The sequence below is a fragment of the Tympanuchus pallidicinctus genome, unplaced genomic scaffold, assembly GCF_026119805.1.
Source record: "Tympanuchus pallidicinctus isolate F22 unplaced genomic scaffold, pur_lepc_1.0 scaffold7, whole genome shotgun sequence".
NCBI lineage: Eukaryota > Metazoa > Chordata > Aves > Galliformes > Phasianidae > Tympanuchus > Tympanuchus pallidicinctus.
This window is the reverse complement of record NW_026294791.1, coordinates 20,867,886-20,889,104: the sequence shown is the minus strand read 5'-3', so window position 1 is coordinate 20,889,104 and position 21,219 is coordinate 20,867,886. Positions and strand designations below refer to the sequence as shown.

The window sequence follows — 21,219 nt, the reverse complement described above, 5'->3', positions numbered from 1 at the left end:
AAAAAACCTCAGAAGTTAATGTCTTCCTTGCTCACTGTGGTAGAACACGTTTGTTATCTTTTCAGTTCTTTATTTCATTGTAAAAGCAAGCAGTGAGGTGCAGTCTTGTGCTAAGTAAGTTTTTCAGTGTGGTTGTGTCACCGTGGCAGGGAGGCTGCCAGGGGATGTGGTGGAGCCTGGAGGAGGCTGTCAGCGCTGGCATCCTGCAGCTGGCTGGGAAGTTGCAAGTTGCAGAGTTGTGCAGCATCTGTCCACCAGCTGTTTTCTTATTTGTCTCCTCTCTATTATTTTTAGAAATCTTCCCATTTCTACTTTGTTTATTTTGCCTCCTGCATCAGTTTGATCACACGTTTTCTGCTGACCCGCCTGAAATTGCTTCTTTGGATTTCTTTTATCTTTGTATTAATTACAGCTAATAGGGAAACCAAAGCCCCAAACTGTATCCTTGATGAAGAAGTACTATGAATACAAAGAGGAAGCTGCTGTGAGCCCTGATTGCTGGGAGTGGGTAGTGGTACTGAGATGGGTGGGATGCCTGCTTTGATGGGAGAGAGGACAAATAGTGATTGGCTGTGTGCGTCCTGCCTGCTGCTCAGCTCACTGCTGCGGTGTGGCGAGAAACTTTGCAAAGCTGCTCGGTGATGACTTGATCCATTAGCTGCGTGAACAGGGTGATGCTGTAAGAGTGGTGTTGCTGTGAACACGAGTGGTTTGTTAGGATTTCTTAAATGTTTTGCAATAAGCTTTAAAAAACTTTGTCTAAGGTTCCCTGTTTTCTCTTGGGAGCTATTTCAACCCTTATAATAGTGTCAAAAGGAATTACTGGGAAGATTTATTTTGTGTCTGTGTTTTAAAGGAGATAGCAGCTTGCATGCTTTCATGCTGAACTTCAGTTTAATGCTAGGTGAAAATCTTGTGTGATAGTTGTAGAATAAGGTTTGTGGGACATTAATAACTCTGTGTGCAGGGAGGCATGCTTGCAGTGTTTGAAGTATACAGATTTATCTGATCAAAATTATCGTAGGAATTTTCCTGGTGGTAAAGATTTAAGAGTTACCAGCAGTGAACTTCCAGGATTGGAAACAGGAAGTAAATCAGTTGGACACCAAAAAGCTGGAATAGTTTTGCAGTCAGATGTCTCTCTCATTAATCTGGAAGCCTTGCCAGGTTTGATCAAGTGGCAGACAGCAGTGCTTTGTGTTTGTGTGCGTTGAAACAGTTGTTGAGGGGCTTCCTTTCGTAAGACTTGATTCCATTGCTTGTGTTCAAGGCTGCTGGTGAGGTTTCTGTTGTATTCTGTGATTGTGTTCTTCTGAGCAGAGAGAGCGTGATGCTCCTTGTAGGCACCAGTAAAGCTGGATGCTGCACCTGCTTCCCTGCCTCTGCTTGCCTACCATGTAAAATCTGTGGATAAATTAATAGAGCTTAAATAGCATGTGTGCAGTTGTAACTCTTCTGCTGGTCTGCTATCTCCTACTCTTCCTAGAGGTCTGAGCTGCTGGCCTCAGGTGTTTGTAGTTTGACAAGGGCCTGGTGCCTCTGAAGAGTGGCGAGTTGCAGCTTCCATCAGACAGGGCCTTTGCATGGCTCTGGTCTTCCAAGTGTTTGGAGCCTGTCCAGTATGTTCACATATGTTTTATAGAACAGCTGAAGACAAGTAAACTTCCTTCTCCAAACTGCAGAACTGGAGTAGTTAGATGTTGGTAAACTAAAGAATGCTAATGAGAATATTAGTTCTTCAATTTTACTGCTGGCTTTGTTGTTTGTAAATTACAGCATAATTGGATTACAGTGTAATGACTGTTTATGTTTCTCTTTTCAGGTCTTAAAGGACGCTTTTGCCTGATAGAATGGATGAGCAGTCACAAGGCATGCAGGGGCCCACAGCTCCACCATTTCAGCCACAGGTATCTTTTTTTTTTTTTTTCTGAACAGTTACTCAAGAACAGAGGCTAGCAGTTCTTATATAGAGAAATTAGAAAACATTATTCCTTACGGAGAGGGAAGGAAGGTTTGAAGAGGTATAATGTAATTTTGGTGATCTTGAAATACAGTTGATAGTCCTGTGTTTGATAGAAAACTTTTTTGTTTTACTGCATTACCACTCCACTACCATGGAGAGGGAGAATGAGGGAAAGGTAAAGGCAGTAGTTTTGCTGAGAGGTGATTAAGTGTCAAACACTCCATGCTTCAAAACAAGGACTGAATTACTTTACTTACTTCAGATATATCTTCAACTTGCTTTTCTTACATCTCCCAGTGATGTGAATTAGTGCCTTTCCCTATTGAAACTGGGCAGGAGAAATTCTCAGCAGATGTAGTTCTATTAGAAAGAAGATGTGTAAGAAATGCAGTCTTGGAATATTTGTTGGTAGAAGGAAGGATAAAGCTGATCTGTTGACATACATTACTGGGATATTGCTGTTTGACAGTTTTAGGAGATGTTTGTACGAGACTGCAAGAACCTGTGGTGGTGTAACTTACACTATTTACTGTGGCAACAATTCAAAAATAAAAGCTGTACTGTTTTTTTTTCTGAAGCTGAAGCCCATGTTTGTAGTTCTCGTTAACAGCATAGATTATAGCCAGTGAAGTACACAAGTTACCCTATGACTACAGATATTCCTGTAAAAATGCATTTTTGAGGACTGGTTCACTTTGGAAATACTGCTCTCACCTAGAAATTCAGTTTAGGAATTCATGCTAGTAAAATAGCTTTTCAGTTTTATTGTTACAAGGAGTATAATTGGTCTACGTGAAATAGTTTCCCTCTTACTTGATCATTGGAATATTTGAATTGCTGCGATGAAATTTTTTGCATTTAAGCTGAATCTGCAAATAATAGGAAGTCTTATAGAATTTGTTTATTTATTGTTCAGTCCAGATCAGTCTTTGTCTTGCTGTAGTGCTCTGCCACACACAGAAATGGAGCAGTGTTGAGGAGCTTGTAGTAGTCACAGGATCATGGTTAAGGTTGGAAAAGACTTCTGAGATCATATGGTCCAATCATCCACCTACTGCCTATATTGTCCACTAAACCATGTCCCTTAATACAGCATCCAAACATTTCTTCAATACCTCCACCGCCTCCCTGGGCAGCCCATTCCAGTGTCCAATTGCTCTTTAAGCAAAGTTTTTCATAATATCCAACCTGAACCTCCCCTGGCATTATTTAAGGTCATTTTCCCATCTTGCTTTATCTTGGAGAAGAGGCCACCCCCTGCCTTGCCACAGCCTCCTTTCAAGGAGTTATGGAGACCAGTAAGGTCTCACCTGAGCTGCTTCTTCTCCGAAGGAGGTTGAGAACCTCTTGCAGAGGCTTGCACACCAGAGGAGCTGGTGTGGATTGTTCACTGGGCGCGCTGTACGATGTGAGAGTTGGTGAATAAAGACTTCACTGTTTTTTTCAGTAGTCTTGGATTTTTGACATCTATTTTATTGTCTGCCTCCCTTGCTCACTACTGGAGTTCAGTGATACTTTCTGGGTAGTTAGATGCTTTTGAATCATTGAGATGGCAATTGCACACAAGTGCACAAGTTTGAAAAAATACCATGTAGCACATCTTTGAGAGCTCCTGTCTAGCATAGTGTCAGAAGTTAAGTGAATCCTTGCGTTATCGCGGCCTTTACCCAGGTACGCTTTGCCTTGTTGGCAAAAGTGTGTGCTGGTGCTTTTCTGAGGCTGAAACAGGTCTGAGTGCTAAAGTCTCTGCTTAAGGTTGTCTTCAATTATTTGTCCTACAAATGAGCTCTCGGGGCCTTGAGTAATTAGTGTATAACCCTGTTTCGCTTAATTCTTTCTTGCAGAAAATTTTAAACTGATATTCTCCCTACTTGCTGCTATTTCCATGCTCAAGATTATAGCTGAGAAATTAAATGTACTGAAGAGTACTCAAAACAGAAGAAAATATTCTTGCAGTTTTAGTACACTGATTGGCTTAAGTTTAGAAAACAAACTGGAGATGAGGAAGCGACTCATAGATTATTTTGATGTTGTAAGACAGATTATCTCTTGCACGGGAGTTGAGATATTCCAAGCGTCCCCAGATTTACTCAGTGAATAAAGTGTAATGTGATCATTAGTGAAGTGTGCATAATCTGCTCTGTTATGGTCTCAGACTGAAAGAAGTCTTCCTCCTGCACAGGCTCATTTCTCTACAAATTGCACTGCGGACAGGCGAGACCCAGTGGTGGTTGGAGATGTGCAGCTATGTTGCTTCTCATGTCAGCTCTCCACATCTAAATTGTATGACAGGACAAGGGAGCAGATGAGACAAGCTGTCACTCAGCCACGCTGCCCTTTGAAGAAAGGCCATGGGGGGGAAAAGGTGCCGCAAATGGGCTGTGAAGTTTACATACACTGCCCACTGTTAAACAGATTACCTCTAATGAAGTGTCTAATGCTCAGGCCATATCAGCCTAATCCTTGGTGGCAGTTCATCCCTCAACTGCCAAAAAACACGGCCCTCTGGCCCTCTCTCGCCACTCTGGCCGCCAAGCACAGGGAGGTGCCCGGTCTTAATAAAGCAAGACAGTGTGTGATCTGACATGCAAATGTAGGTCATTGCATATGTAAATGTGTGATTACAAACCTGCATGCCAAAACACATTAGTGAGACTTTGCTCTCAGCATGCGGTTGTCACACTGCCTTAGTGGTTCACGCTAATATTTGTCAAGTTACTGTGCAGACAGAGGCTGCGACTCCCGATTCAAATGGGAGGTGCACAATACTTTTGAAATAAAGCCTGTTTTAACACTAGCTTACAGCTCTATGTAGAGAATTTTAAATCTTAGCAGTGTGCAACTTTCAATGTTTTCCCTAAAAGCACTACAAATATCTCATTAAGCTAGGTCTTTTGTTGTAGAGTGCATTTGTGCAGTTATGCTACACCACTTTTGTCAAAACAGGAGCCCTAATATTTTGACTTCTGGAGCAACAGAAGTATCTATGAAAACATATTGTGTAGTTACGTAAGTGTCTGCATAAGTATCCTGTTATGCAAACTGATCCCTTATTGCTTCTATTACCTGTTTAAATATATTGCAACACTTTTAAATTCTCGTCAAAGAAAATAGTAATGAATGCTTTCATTAGAAAGAACGTATCATAGAATGTATTATTACTTTGAACAGTTTAGGTTCTAATATAATAGAATAAAGCAAATTTAATTATTCAAACTGTATATTTTCAAACAGCTCTTTACACCTTCTGTGATTACAGAATCACAGAATGGCCAGGGTTGGAAGGGACCTCAAGGATCATGAATCTCCAACCCCCCTGTCTTATTGAATTAAATACAACACTTAGAACTGTGTGTTTTTGAGGATTGGGATCTCTGTGTAGCTGGTATCTGTTTCTGCAAGTGATGCTAACTTCTTTGTAATGTTTGTTCTAGAAAGCCTTGCGACCTGATATGGGCTATAATACACTTGCCAATTTCCGAATAGAGAAAAAGATTGGCCGTGGCCAGTTCAGTGAAGTTTACAGAGCAACCTGCCTGTTGGATGGGGTACCGGTAGCACTGAAGAAGGTTCAGGTAAGGATTGCTTTACTTTTAGTACACGTCAAGTATAAGCCTAGCAGTGATTTATAGGTACTCAAAAGTATACAGTTAAATTTGAAAGGCGTACGTTGTTTGGTTGTGACGTTAATGAATTTCTAAATGCTTAACTTCTAGATACTAGAAGAATCTAGAAGAATCTAGATAAGAAATCAAGAGCTTTCAAATTTTATGACAAGACTCAATACAGAACTATACAGACTGAAAACGTGATTCAGTGTTGCTGAGAGCTGGTGCTGTTTGAAAGTCATTTTCAGGTAGCAATCATGCTCCAAAAGTGCTTAAATCAAACAAGGTGTATACGTAGTCAACCTTGTCATAATTGAAATGAATTCTTGTTTCAAAAGACTTGAGTATTGCATAGAACATAAATGAACCGGAAACTGTGCTTCAAGACATAGCTCAGTGCTTCCTTCAGACTGCAGGACACAGCTGAGTTCAAATTAATCTTTTCATGAATAATACATCGATGTTCAGGACTGTAGTTAATAAATAAATGCAACTGCACATTGGAATTGAGTGAATTACATTGGTCAGAATTTTTGTGTTCTTAAGGGCCCAAATGTTTCCATGATTAAATGCTTAAATAGTAGTGCAACAGCAGTTCTGTTGGAAAGGACGGAAGAGCAGCAAACTGATAAAGTTACTGATGTCAGGAAACATGATGAACATGTAAGTCTTAGCATAAGGCACTAGGAGGGCTGATAGTTTGTTCTTGGTGGATAGTTATTTTTTTTTAAAAAGTAACAACTTTATGTGATGATTTAAGTGGAAAAAGTCTTGCTTTTTTATTGTCGTGCAAATGAAAGATTGCTTGATCTGAGGGTTAAGTATTATTTCTAATGTGTTTTGTTTGGAGTGGCTTATTGATCTTTATTCTGAAACTGTTCCCCTTAAAAATACTCTACTGGGTTTTCTTTAAAAATTCATTGGCAATTTGTGTAATTCTGAAATTGAAACTTAAATTGTCATTGCAGTACTGATCTCTTGAGAGATATCAAGCTTATTACTTGAGGGAGGGTTGCGATCGGTCCCAAAGGACATTTAGTTACATTAATTTATTGCCAAACAACGTGTGTCAGGTTTCAGAGACCATTTTCTAGTGCTTTTTGGAATGTAATAATTTTTATTTTGCTGTGCTGTTGCGTATGCTGTAAATTTCCCTGCCATATCTTGACTCTCTGTTCCATTCCCATGATTTCTTCTGCTTTGCAGAACTGTGACGCAGGGTGAGAATGGGCGGTCATTTAGAGGGGGGGAAAAAAAAAGGCTTGGTTCCCCCTTCTGGGAAAACTGCCAGATATATACCACTTCAAAAGCTGAAATATATTCTAAGAACTTTGATCAACAGTCTTAAAACATTAGGCTAATTCTTCCTTCATTTTCAGTGCATGAGAAACCGAAAAGGTCAAATGTGACTTGAAAAGCATGTCAATTAAGGAGGATGTGAATGCCATGGTGCTTGAAGACAGTCATAAAATCTAGCCTTTCACTGTTAACTATGAAATTTTTATAACAATGTTTGCATTAAGAATACAGAGACATTATAGTGTGTACTATTAATGATATTTCAAGTTAGTGCATAAAGCTGAATTTTCATGTCAGAAAAAAAATAAATAATTGTCTATGAAGAAGACATCGTGCTGTCCTTACCTAGGTGATGACTGAACTATGTAGATTGCTCTGAAAGTAATGCCTGCTATCAGTTTACATGGAAATGATGAGAGAGAGCACACTTATACTACTTGATAGAGCTAATTCTCAGCTACAAAACATTCCTTTCAATACGGTCCCCACCACAACCTGTGTGTTTTCACTGGTGATGATCAACAGCATGCATGCTATGCCCTGCTTCTGAAGCACACCATCCACCACCTCACTTTGCTGCATCCACTGTTTGGTCTCTGTGAAATGGTCAACATCAATGGGTGCAGTTTTTCCCATGTGGAGGAATTTGGTGACAGACCTCTGTTTCATATGCACTTCCATGTCAGACACCATTGTGAGACGTTCCATCTGCTGCCTTCTGTCACATGGCAATGAAAGTGAACAGTATTGGTGGGAAGGTTTGGCCTCTATTGCAATCCCACCACTAGCTGCCTCTTACTGCATGGGCCAACACAATAGAACAGAAGGCATTACTTTCAGCGCAACCTTTGTAGCTTCTCTGCTATAGAAACCATCTAATAAATATCTAAAAGTAGAATTGGTGGCTAGTAAGGAATGAGTCAAGTGTTGCAGCTCTTTCCAAGGGCTTCATCCTAGAGTTATAAGCATCCAATGTAAACTGTGCTTCCTTCAAACTGCATCCTGTGAATGTTCCTGAATAGTGCACATCAGGAGGGCTGATGCCATGTGATCTGTAAAATCACTTTCCATATGAGGGCTGGTTCCATGTAGAAGACAGTTATTTGAATGGAAGGTGTGATTTGGGTATCCTGTAGGGGGAAGCAAAATAAATATTAACCGTATCTTGAATTGTTACCAGCAGTTCAAATGTTTGGTGATAGGTCAGATGTGTCACTGATCGTTTGGCATGGCTGTGTTGGCTTGTGTAGTTGGTATCTAAAGGGGTTCTATTTGGACAGGAGACCAACTTGTTACTCTGCTTTTGTGGCTTTCCTTAAGATTTTCCTAGAAATGCTATTTTAGGTAATCGCTGTCAATTCGTTATGAAATGTGTTTTTAATAGAAGTTCTAGTGAGAAGTGATTGCTTTTTAGAGGATTTCCTCTCAGTCTACTCTATGATGATGATGCTTTAAATTTCAGTCACTTGTTTAAAATTAAAACACCACTTTGTTTGGTGTTTCATTAATGAGAGCTTAGTATAGACCAAGTGGGAAAAGTAGAACTTATTTTCATCAGGAGAGACATACTCTGTTTCTCTGTATTTTAGACCTGTGCTTGGTTTTTCCACTTTCCCCCATTGAGACAATATCTCTTAAATCCTTTAACTTTGTGTTTAGAAAAGCAAACAAACAAAAACCAGATGGAGATCTGGGCTTTCTTCTACTTTTCCCATTCTTCTTCCTTTTTCATCTCACATCTTAAGTACTGCGTGCCTGCATTTCTGACTTTTGCAAGTCTTGCACCTCCAACTCTGCTTCATTTTCCTGGCAAGGCTGAGTCTATAGTTAATCCCTTTCTGTGGTTCTCTGTTTGTCTTTGCCCACAAGCTCTGCTCTACCTTACACTTAGCCTTAGAGTTACTGGATCTCAGGATGCTATTTGTTCCAATAAGACTGCCAATTTTGATTATTATTTATTTATTTTTAATGAAGCTTTCCAACAAGAATGTTTATTTTCTGCTATTAAAATTTTATTTGGCTGCAGTATGCACAATGTTGATAAATGTTATATTAATGTTATATAAATGTTAATCTATGAAACGGATATTCGTAGAACTCTGTGTGTGCAGAAGCATGCGGTGGTAACGTGCTGTGGGAGAAAGGACAAGCAGATGGTGACAGAAACCACTCTCACTGAATTCGTTGTTGCTTCTGAGTCCAGATGCTACGCAGTAATAGTATTCTTGGTTTGGTTTTCAGCTGATTCTGTAGCAGTGTGAAAACTGTTGAACTTGCAATTGCTTTCTATTAACTTAAAAAAACAACAAAATGTTGTGTTTTCTTCTGGTTGTACTGTTTTTTGTTTCATTTCTTGGTGTGTTCTTGGCCTCTTCGTAATTAGGAGATGGTTTATATAGTATTCTGGTTCTGTCTTTTTCAATGGATCCCTGTTTTTGAGATGCTGTTGAAGTATTACCAAAGTAAAACTAGAATTACAAGACAAATCTTTATTGCTTCACTTTCTTTAATGTTGAAGTAATACTTTGAACCAAACAGAAATTGGTGAAGATCAGCCACATGGAAGGTTTTGAATGCAACAGTCTAAATTTGAAGAGCTTCTTGGTAACTTTCCAGCCTGATGTTTGAAGTGGACTGAACAGGCCAAGCCTGATGGGGAAGCAGCATGTGTTTACTACTACTGTAAATAATCCTGACCAAAGAATCATCACAGCTACATTGTGGGCAGTAAGAACTCCAGCTGTCCCTTAGGGAAGGAAGCAACTGCTAGGTTCTGGAAGAAATCTCGTTCTTGAAGGACAAAACCTACTCAGCTATCAGTGATTTACTGATGATGTTCTACAGGCGATGTTCTACAGTTATACTTGCTTTATCTCTGATCTTTTTGTCTTCATTCTAGCCAGGAGCCTACAAAAAATACTCAAGAGCCAAGGCTGGAAATGAAATTTTAGAATGCTACAGAATGCCAAAAATGGGAGTCAGCGAGGAGATGATGGGTTCTATGGCACATTATAAACGCAGTCTTTGTCCCACAGGATAAGATCTTGATCAGTTAAAATGGTTACCTTTTCCACTTAGATTTCCCTACTGCTTGACATACCACCTTTTCCTTCAAGGGTGTTAGGCTGGACTAACTTTTTTGGCAATCCTTCTCAGTGGTATTGGTCTTAGTAAGATGCTCCAGCTATTTCAGCCCTATTGGAAGGGTCTGTGTGTCTGTAAACCTTTGCTAGTCTCCCCGTTTCTTTGCTGTTTGACTAAGTCTCTGTCCTTAGAATGGCATATCAGTTCTCTTGGTGATTGGTCAGTACATTACGATACAGGCAGGTCTGTGGATGAACAGTTGGTTTTGCTGTATGGGGATGTGAACTGTGAAACTAGCATGAACTTAAATACAAACTGCTTAAAATAGTATATTTTAAGAATGTAAGTGTCTGGGCAGTGACTGTAAGGTTATATTTGCTCAATGTGGTATTTTTAAAAATAAACTTTAGCTACTCAGAATATCTGCTGAAACTGAGTTTCAACAGAATTGCAGATTCCTCACGTTTCTGCCTAGGCTTCTCTTCCCTTTCATTCAAAAATCGGAGACCTCTATGTTAGAGGTGTAAACAATGCATCCTTTTATCCAGCGCCTAACATTCATTATTCATTGTGGTTGTCAGTGGATTGCTACTCCAGGCCTGAATTAGAGATAATTAATCTTAGGAAAGCACTTGTAATTTCACACTTTATGGAGCACTATTGTCTCAGCACAGCAGTGGCAAAATACTGTAATGCTCGTTGTTGCTGTTCAGTATTCTCTCTTAATATTTATGTGCATTTGAGTCTTTATTTTGCTTGTTTGTCTGTAGGTTTATGTTGCAGCAGATATGTTTGTGTTTTGCTTTAGAAATACTTTTAAAGTATTTCTATTTTAAATCAAACTTGATACAAATGGGTTAAGTAGTCATTTAAACAGTGAGGCTAAAAATTCATTTCTTAGTACTGGAGAGGATTTCTTGCAGAAGTGATGGAGGAGCAAGCATTCCTCTTCTAGAGCAGGGGAGTGAAGTAGGCTCCCATCTTAGCGTGTTTTGAAAGTGGTGCTATTTGAAATTGACACTGACACATTCATTTTTACTTGAGAAGTTGAGTTAAATTGGTAGTTGGTAATCGAGCAAATACAGTCTGCACTTAGAAGCTAAGGCTTGATGTTTTCTCTTGTGGCAGTTGTGAAACCTTCTCCTTGCACAGAGCTTTGAGCAGCAGTAGGTGCGTATGTCAGCCTGCATGCAAGAAGTGGACTCAGGAAGCTGATTGCACGTATTGCAGTCGCCTTGTTTAGTTTACACATCTGCCTAGGGAACAGTTTGTGTTCTGTGCCTTAAAATAGATCACGAGTGGTTCTGTAAGTACTGGGATCTCCTGACAGCCCGTACTGCTGATGCTTCTAGAATGTGGAAGGAACAGTTTTGGTGAGGGCTTGAAGAGGTCCTCTCGCGTTGCTCCAGCTCTGTTTGCTGAAGTGCTTTCAGGAATTGCTAAATAGGGTACAGCCCTTGTCATAATGACATTTTGATGATGCTCTGTGAAAACTGATGCATTGGAAAAATATTGATATGCAGAAGTTGTATTTAATAGGTTTTCCACAGCAAACAGTTAGTTACTTTGTAGAAATGTTAATCTTACCATAGTCCTTGAAAATGAAAATGAGGGTAAAATAATACAAATTCCAGCTACCATTGTGGTTACACTTTGTGCCGTTTGTACAAACTAGTGAGAACGCACCTATAGCCTTAGTTATGCTAATGCTGATGTTGTCAGTGAAGTTAAGAGCTAGTATTTATTGTTAGCCTAACAAGTGCCCTGATAATCTAATCAGGATGCAGCAGGATTTATTACTGACCAGCTAGACTGCATGCGTGAGCACTGCGTAATTACTACAGTAGTTACTGCTGGCTCCCAGCAGTCCTGTGCAAACCTCCTCAAAGACTTCCACCACAAGTGCCCAGAGCTCCTTGCTGGGAGGAGGAGGATGGCTGACAGCTCTTTCCTCCTCAGCACGTCTCCACTGCACTGTGCTGGATGCTTCCAGGCTGCCTGTCATTAATGCTTTTTGATGGTCCCAAAGATTAATCACTTTAATTTTGTTAGATCTTTGTTGTGCAAATCTGTCACCTAGCTGTAACAGTGCAGGTACAGGGAAGACCAGTCACTTGCCTGCTGGGTGTGTGCTGCTATAGCTAAAAGAGAGAAAATAAGTTAGAGCTGAGAGAAGTGATACCTGTGTTGTAATCTTGTCTCCTGCAATTCCTGTAGAACAGGTGCTCTGATTCCTACCAGGTGCCTCATGTTAGTTTTGACTTGTGCTTGAAAGGATGTTCTGAAGCTTTTAACCTCTTTCACTGGGGCTTCTGTTTTCTGGCGTGAGATGTTCTTCAGTGCTGAATTACCTTCTGATGTTGAAGTGCAGAGGGTTTTTGTTGTGCTCACATGCAGCTTCTCTTGAGCTAACCTGGCTCGTGGTGGTTGTTTTTTTGTTTGTTTGTTTGCTTAGTTTTTGTTCTTAGTCTTTTCATTGGAGGAAGTTAATATCTTTGCAATCGGATTTCTGCATTTCTAGAAGGTGATTCTTATAGTCCTTTGGGGTTATGTCTGGGCTTGGAATGTTGAATAGCAACATGCAGAGGTTTGGCATAGAGCTGGTTATCCTACATTCATGAACAGTAAATTGAAGTGTGTGTTTCCAAAGCAAACTTAGTAGAGAGTATTGATGCTTAATTGCTTAGAAATACTCTGCACCCTGAAAAGAGTTTATGAAGCACGCTCTTGGTAAAAGGAGCAGAAATGTCAGATAAGGAATTGAGTGAGGAATTGAGTTTTCTTGAGAGAGTCATTAGTGGATGCAGACTACCTTTTTTCTTTCTTCACACAGTGACAATCTTTGGGTTTTCAATTTTGAAATTGTGCTTTGAATAATTCCTCTAAGCATTATGAGTAGATCTTGTGTACAGTTTTCAGTCCCAAATTCTGTTTGCAGCTTTGATTAGGGCTCCCCAGTGTGTTGGAGTTCTCTATGCCCACATCTGGATCCCTCCATCGTTCTTAAGATATGTTCTTAACTCAGTATCTAGAACTTAGCCAACAGAATCACAGAATTGTAGGGGTTGGAAGGGACCTCTGGAGATCATCGAGACCAATCCCCGTGCCAAAGTAGATTCCCTAAACCAGGTCGCAGAGGTAGGCGTCCAGGCAAGTCTTGAATATCTCCAGAGAAGGAGACTCCACAACCGCCCTTGGCAGCCTGTTCCAGTGCTCCATGTGGAACTTCAAGACATGCACCTGTACTGATCCTCTTTTACATCCCCTGCTACCCAGTATGCTTTAATGGATTGTTTTGAGGAGAGATGTGTGCATTTTTCCTTTCGCTAGTCTTTTAGTTTGCTGGGAAAGCCATTTATGATCTCATGCCTTCCCAGTGACCCACTGTTAATGAGGGTCACTAGAGGGTCACATGTTTCTCTAGTATTTACAAGCTTCCTAGGAAAGTTATTACAGTCCTTCACGACTGTAGCAAATGGTAGGATTGTTGGCATATTTCAAAATGATTAAAAGGTGATGTTTTTTTATTCAGAGTTGCAATCTATAGCAGATGCAGACGATTTCATCTCTTTGGCTAGATGTGATCCTGACCTTAATAAGTAAACTCTGCTGTCTTTTCCATGTGTTGTTTATCTTCTGATACTTGTACCTATAGCTTCATATACAGTACTCTTTCCTGTTACATCTGAAGTTGCTTTATTTCTTAGTGTTAGCATTGCTTTCTTGTGACTTACACTGCTGTTTCTGTTATGGCCTCCAGAACCTCCTGCTTGAGGAGGAGCTCTTGTTACATGCAGCTCAGTATGTTTATTACCCACTGTCCTGGTGTCAGTATACAAGTAGTTGTGAGATTTTTTTTATTTGCTTTCTCACTTGGTAGTTTTCTTTCCTTCTCTCCCGTTTCTTCTTTTCCATCTCCAGATTTGGCATTTCAGTAGGGCTTTTGTGTGGGTGTTGTGTACTCAAAGGACTGTTAGTCTCTTTCTTTGTATCTGGGATTAGTTGTGATTGTGTACATGGAAGTTTTCAGGTGTGAAGATAGAAGGAGTTTATGTCAAATGTAGGCACTAGAATGTGCATAAGGATTCTTAATGGCCAGGAAAAAAATTACCTCTTGCACAGTTAAGTTAATTTAAATTTTTGCTCAGTTTTGTTCATAATTTACTGTTCAGTAAAGATGAGATTGATTGCAGAGTGATTTGAAGCAGATGGGAGGCGGGGAAAAAAATGAAGAACAGAGATGCTGAACTGTAAAAGGCTGTAAGAGCCAAGGTGACGGATAAGGGTTTAGAAAAAAGCGCTGTAGTAAACAAATTACAGAACTCAAATCACTTCTTCCTTTGCTGAAGGGCAAGAAATGGAAGAGAAGGAATCAGAGGTGACAGTGAAGTTTTGATCCTGAGGGAACAGAAGTGTATGCTGTCTTTAAAATGGAGACAGAAGGCTGTAGCAAGCGACTAGGGAAGAAGGGCTAGCTCAACCTTAGAAAGAATCAGTTTCTGATAATAGTGTGGGAGGTATGGGAGAGGAAGCTGACATCTGGATTAGAACTGACTTGAAGGATAGGTGCTGAATTATTTCCATGTATTTGAACAGATGAGTAGAGGTGGCAGCTAAGCTGGCAGGAAACTTGTACTTTCAATGTTCCTGTTTCCTACAATGGGGCTGCAAGAATTGGTAGAGCAGCAAATCAGTACTTGGGGAGTGCAATGTTAACAACTGCGCAGAGAGCATTTGGAGTATTTCTGATTACAGTATTACCTTTTGTCATGTATGGAGCGTGTAACTTGAGCTGCTGTGCAGATGCTGCGAGTTAAAAAAACAAAAAAAAAAAAAAAAAGAAAAAGAAAAAAATCACTCATTGTCCTATTTAATCAGTTAATGAATTTATCTCATCTCTTATGCACAGATATTTGATTTAATGGATGCCAAAGCCCGTGCTGACTGCATCAAAGAAATAGATCTTCTAAAGGTAAAAGATTTGTTTTAAAATAATAAAAAATTGCAGCTATCATTGAAGTACATTTTTTTTTTTTCTACAGATATATTTGAAAGTGTCCACTGCTACTTAGTAGAGCTTTTATAAGTCTCACTTCAGGAATCTTTAATTGCTTTGAGAGTTAACATTGAGAAGTGAATCCAAGAAAATGATGTAACTTTTCATGTAGACATTACTAAAATTACAATATTCTAGATAAGTGTTTTGTGCATAGTGATTTTTAAAAAATGACTGTTTCACATGGCTTTAGCATGCTGTTGCATAGATGCAATTAAAGAAGTTGTTTTTCTTTCAGTGCGACGTCAACCTAAAATGGCCACAATGTTCTTGCAGTCTTGCATGTTCTCGCAAAGTGCCTATCTGTCAATGCTTCTTATAAGCACAAATGTCTTACTGTAGTAAATTTTAGGTGTTTTTTTTTTTTTTTTTTGCCTAAATCAGAATGTTAGATTCTGAGATAAGAGATAAGACATGGCACTAAGATGTGCGTTATAAATCTGCTTTCTTAGCAACTGAATCATCCAAATGTAATTAAGTACTATGCATCATTCATTGAAGACAACGAACTGAACATAGTGTTGGAATTAGCTGATGCTGGGGATCTCTCAAGAATGATAAAGGTAGGAATTAACTTTTTTTTTTTTTTTTAATTACTAAAATTTACCAATACTGAACTTCTTTGGTTGTTCTTTGTCTGATCATTGCTGGGTTGAATGTGGTAAAAATAGCAGGAAATGCGGAGAAATGTGGAGTGTTATTCTGACCTTTGGTTTTTTTTTTGTGCATACCCTATATTGATTTGCTTGGAAGTATGTTTTTTTTAACACTGCTGCTCACAATGTAAGTGCAGGTAACTAGACTTCACTTATAGCTGGGGAGAGGAAAAACCTTAAGAAAAGCACTGTCACCACCTTTCTGAGCAGTACCTTTTGATGCCTTTCCTGATTTCTGGCACAGTTGCATTTTTCTATACTTCATAATGGCCGTGAAAGCAGAAAAGGCTGGTGTCAAAAGGAGTAAGTAGTTGCTTCTTTATCTTCAGCTCTGACTGCCAATCACTTCAGCAAATAAAATAATGATTGAAATGGAAATGGCCACATCGTTTTCTAGGTCTTCTTAAATACTTATCTTGAGGCTAACGAATGTTTTGAAAATGTATTTCATGATTTGCTTGAAATCATGTGTAGTGGCTGTGGATTATGGGTTAAGTGCTTTATTCTGTTCTACTTAAGCACTGGCTGATTGAGAATGTTTATCCAAGTTGTTTGAACTTCATGTGCTGAAACTTACATTAAGTTTTAACCAGCTTTTTTTATCTGATTGTCATCTGAAAATCATCTCCCCTCCTTCCCTACCCTTTTTCCTTTGAGTCTCAGTTTTACTGTGTTCCCTTGGTGCACACACAAGAAAGTGTACCAACATTATTGTTGTCAACACAGCGTAACACTGGGAACGAATAACAGCAGTCAGTTACTATTTTTTCAGCAACATCTGGGTACAAGGCAGTGTTCTCCTGTTTCCTTGAGAACCTACATGAAGGGAGAATGTTATTTTCTTTCTTAATGACTTACATGCTGATTTCTGTGAACTCTGGAAGAGTGTTGTCTTCTAGATTGATAGCTGTACAGTGGGACAGTCAAAATTTGGTTCTAAACAGGTTGACAGTATTCTGTTTATATGTATATATATATGTATTCATATGTATACGAATCTGATATTTTTCTTTGTCTCATGAATTATTAATTTTGTGGGGTTACATTTCATAAAACATAAAGGCAGGTTTGTCTGTCTTTTGAATGTTCAGTTTTGACACAACAGTTATTAATATGAGTATTCCATGAGAGATTGCCTTATGGCATGTCTGGTCTTATGACCCATTGAAGCTTTTTCTCCCCCTTCACTTTATTTTTTTTTTGTTGTTTAAATCCAGTGTGTGAATAATGTCTCCTCCGGTGCAGTTGGCCTCGTTACCCCTTGTCCAAGTCAGTGGGTATTTCGTACCGGCTCCATCTTGGAGGCAGTTTGTGATTGTCCTCTTAACACAAGGATCATGTTTAATGTAGCAAACTTAGATTGCTGTTTGATGTTAATGACAACCTATCAGGCAATTATTAAATATGTATGAGGTGTCACAATGCGCTCAGTCTTCATATTGCTTATGGAGAAAATGAATTGGTAGACTGTTTGGATGATATCAGTGTAAGTGTGGGGGCTTCAGTTACAATGTCTTTTGAACAAAATATTGTAAAAATTGCCCGAGAAATAAATAATAGGTAATGATGTAGAAAACTTTCTAGCATAATGTCTGCCTGTCATGTTACTAAAGTAAATGTGTTATTAAGCAAGCAAGCTGTGCTTCGGTTTCCAGTATTGCTAGACTGCTGCTCTAAGTTTGCAAGAGGATGTAGAGGCACCCCCAGAGGAATGTTTGGGTATTTGGCTGCTGTGTGATTTGTAGAAACAGGGGTGGAACATGTTTTTTATAATTGTAAATGACCGTGGCTTGAATGACACTGAAACTAGTGTTAACATGAGGAAAACTACTTAACTGGTTTACTTGGGTATTTGTTATTACATTATTGGCACATCAGAGAATGCTTGCAAAGCTGTGGTGGCTCACAGGGCACCTTAATGAATTCTTTAGTTCTTCCCTTAATGAACTAAGTCCTCCCAGTCCAGCTTTTGTACTGTCCCTCTTGTTACCTGTAAATAATACTCTCTTTGTCCCCATTGAGTAGACAACTGAGGAAAATCACTTGATGCATTCATACTGGGGACCAATAATGGATTCTAATAGAATTCATAGAATTTGATGTATGGAGGAGGGAAAAAAACACCTCTGCATTGGCATTTACAAATCTCATCATGAAATAAGGAGCATCACAAGAACATTTGCTTTTCTCCCTCTACCTCCTCCCCCCACTCCGATTTAATCCAGGAATTCAGTAAGAGCTTTGCTTTATTACCCTGCTCTCATTTTCACATAGATGCATTTCTGTACAGCCTCTCTTCTCAAAAGTAGAATGTCCAAAAGTGAGAGTTTTTTTATCTTAGTTTTTAATGGCCACATTCTTGAACATGTCATGTTAGCAACACGGGAAGAAAATCAGACCCTGTCAGTTTGGGAAACAGTTGTTTGTCTTAGCATTGGTATTGCACTGAAACTTACACAGCTCTAAGCTGAGCAAGCCTTGTGTAGGCAGGGTGAAAGGAGGAAGAAGTCCCAATCTTCTGTGTCTGTAAGATTGACTGCTGGATAGCGTTGCACTGAAGATTTTAAAAGTAAGTAATTAGTAACTGCTGTGTCTGCTTCCACTTCCTTGCAATCTACTGACTGTCAGTACCTGTGATCTCTACTGGGGAGTGTGGCAATCTTAAGATAACACTGCTCCCAGAGTTAAGGGTAGTCACAGTCCTGGTATTACCATGTAACATCACCTCTTGTTGTGATATAAAATAAGTTGTAAGGCAGCTTTGGGGCTTGATCTCCTGTTCTGTTAGTGACTGCACAGCACAGTGACAGGGTTGTTTTGTGGTGGCAAAACTGTGGACTTAAGAAAAAATAAATTTGAAACCACTAAAAAAACAGCTGCTATATATTGGATAAGGAAAATACCATTAAAAAAAAATAAACGAACCTAATGGCATTAGCCAAGGAAATATATCAGAATGTATCAGTATCAGAATATATCAGTAGAAAATAAAGAAAAACGTAACTGGAACTGGGGAGCAAAGTCTGTGCTGATGATGCTAAAATGATAGCACTTGAACAATATTGAAGAATAATTAGGATATTTTATTTAGAATTTAAGTAAAGAACTTTCAGCTCTGCTTCCCTTTTGTAGATATTTTTAGCTATTTCCTGGCAAAAAATCTTAGTGCTCCAGGAAAAAAAAAAAGCGAACTGGTAACTGAATATATCATTCTGATCTTCAGGAAGTTAATCATGTTTTGGGAACAAGCATGAAAGCTTTCATCTAAAAAGCTGAAAACATTGGCAGCTTTCTTAAGAAAAAGAAAGAAATGAAATTCTACCGAATGTCACCCGTGCACTTCACCCATTATTCAGTTGTATTTTTTTCCACGTAACATTTAAAGAAAATAAACATTGCTATCTAAATAAAATAAACAAATATTTTAAAACATAATAAAATTCTTCAACAGTATGAGCTCCATACTGATTTCTCAGGTTTCTGTAGTTGGAGGCAGTGTGTTCTTTGTCCTTGACCAAAGGTGTGTGTGTGCATTTATATATTTAATAGGACAATCAAAACAGTGACAGTCATAGGTAGCACGTCTGAATTGCTGCTTGTGGAGTTGCCGTGGCTTCATCTGTGTTTAGACTTTTTTATTTGTCTTGCTGATTATCATTTTGACGTTTCACCTGTTCCGGTTATTTTGGTCTTTGCTATGTGAAATTGCATCAGGCAGGTTCTCTCCTGGGATGCACACCTTTCCACCTCTCCCCATGCCTAAATATATCGGGAATGAACTGTTTTGGAGCATATTTGCAGTGTTAAGGGCGTACCTCAGGCTTTTTGGTACGATTCAGAGCAGAGCTGGTCTGTTACTTTGCTTCTACAGCATTATGGGCCAGCTTTCATTTCAAGAGGAGCAGAATTGCTGCTTCAGTCACGGACAGCTCTGTCAGCCCAGAGTGCTGATGTTGCTAACGTGAAGCTGCTGCAAATCCCCATGACTGCAACCATGAATGCTGTATGGGTGAGGTGATGGGGAATGCTGATAGCACATGCTAGTGATAAGTTGATTTTTTTTTTTTTTTTTTTTCCTTAATTGCAAAAGTGATAAATCTCTTTTGCTGTGCTAATTGGAGGATTTAGGGGAGTGTAAAGCTGGGATAGCAGTTGTGGAAGGAAGTGATGCAGGGTCAGAACAAAGCAGATCAGCTGTTACCTCTGCCCAGGGCACGACCTAGTGTCTCAGGAGACTGTCAGCTACTAACTGACTAGATGGGTTGGCTGTTGCTTGTTTATACAGAGTATTGATTGGCAGTTGCAGCAGTTGTAGGAGATGGTTGGCCTCTGTGTTTGGCAGACTGGTGGGACAACAGTGCTGTTTTCAGTGTAGTTTGGGTGGCAGTGCTCCAGCTGCAGCATTGTGCTGCCCACCCAGCTGTGTGTGAACATGTTTCGTTCTGACAAATCAAAAACAAGTTCATACCAAAATGTTCCATGCCAGCTGACTGTGTTTCCAGAAAGTGTGATTTAGTTGAAGACTAAGGAAAAATCCATGATTCTGCCCAGATGTGATGTTTATTTGTTTTAAAATCTAGTAAGCATTTTGTCTGAAATGCTGTAGCCCCTTGTGAATTGAATCAGATGTAAAACTTGAGAAGTGGATTTTTCTTACCACAATGGCCGTGAAAACTCACCTGAATTCAATACTTACAGAAGAGTTTGTATGTGCTTTGCAGAAATGCTGGGTCACAGCAGCCAAGGTGGTGACGTCCCTCCATGGAGAGCTGCACAGACCTCTTGCATCTCCTAGTGCTGACAGCATTGCGTACCACCTGAGTGAATGAATGCTTCAACCTATAGCATGGGTGACTGAAATGAAATTGCTTTGCCAGAAATAGCTCTTTTCCAGATGTTCTGGACAGGCTAAAACTGCACTATTTCTCAGAGGGTACTTATTCTTTCTAACATAAAGTAATCTGAGCTGAACGTGGGAAAGGCAAAAGACCAGGTGGAGAGGAGAGTTGGTTGGGAAAGCAACCAAATTCTCCTGAAGTGGAGAGAGCAACTAAGACTGAGACTGGGGAAGGCAAGTGAACTGGGAGCAGCTGGTGAGCAGTTCTTGGGAAAAGGCAGACTGGGCAGTTATGATGGCACAAGGCATTAGGGAGATACTGTTGAGTATGTCAGTGGGAGTAAGAGTGATGTACTGGGAGAAATGGGACTCTGGAGTTGAACCCAGTCAGCTGAGTGAAGGAGTAGCGTGTTTCCAGAGAGTGGGACAGGCTGGGCAAGGACCCTGGGGATACAAACAAGCTGTCAGCAGACAGAGAGCCTGGCTGGGAATGGGCAGTGATTGCGTACAGCAGAGAAAATGGGATGAAGAGATAGAAATGAAGAGACAGATCTGAGAGGGATGTGGAGAAGTGGCAGGTTGTGCAGGGGTTACAGGTAGTCCAAATGTAATGGGGGCATGAGGAGCCTGCTCTGCACCACCACCTGGGGAGCAGAATGGGCCTTCAGGTGAGGAGCGTGGCTGTTCTGCTACTGCTGGCAAATGTAAATGTCTGC

At 39.7% G+C, this 21,219-nt stretch overlaps 1 protein-coding gene across 5 annotated transcripts in view; it reads left to right on the top strand.

Moving 5' to 3' along the window:
- Window positions 1–21,219, top strand: part of NEK7 (NIMA related kinase 7) — a 61,909-nt gene that overhangs the window by 9,972 nt on the left and 30,718 nt on the right. For all 5 annotated transcript variants that reach the window (XM_052666940.1, XM_052666941.1, XM_052666942.1 and 2 more), the window contains exons 2-5: window positions 1,823–1,907; window positions 5,398–5,538; window positions 14,864–14,926; window positions 15,463–15,573. In XM_052666940.1, coding sequence (XP_052522900.1) covers window positions 1,851–1,907; window positions 5,398–5,538; window positions 14,864–14,926; window positions 15,463–15,573 — 372 coding nt within the window. In that variant the 5' untranslated portion in view covers window positions 1,823–1,850. The remainder of the gene's footprint in view (window positions 1–1,822; window positions 1,908–5,397; window positions 5,539–14,863; window positions 14,927–15,462; window positions 15,574–21,219) is intronic.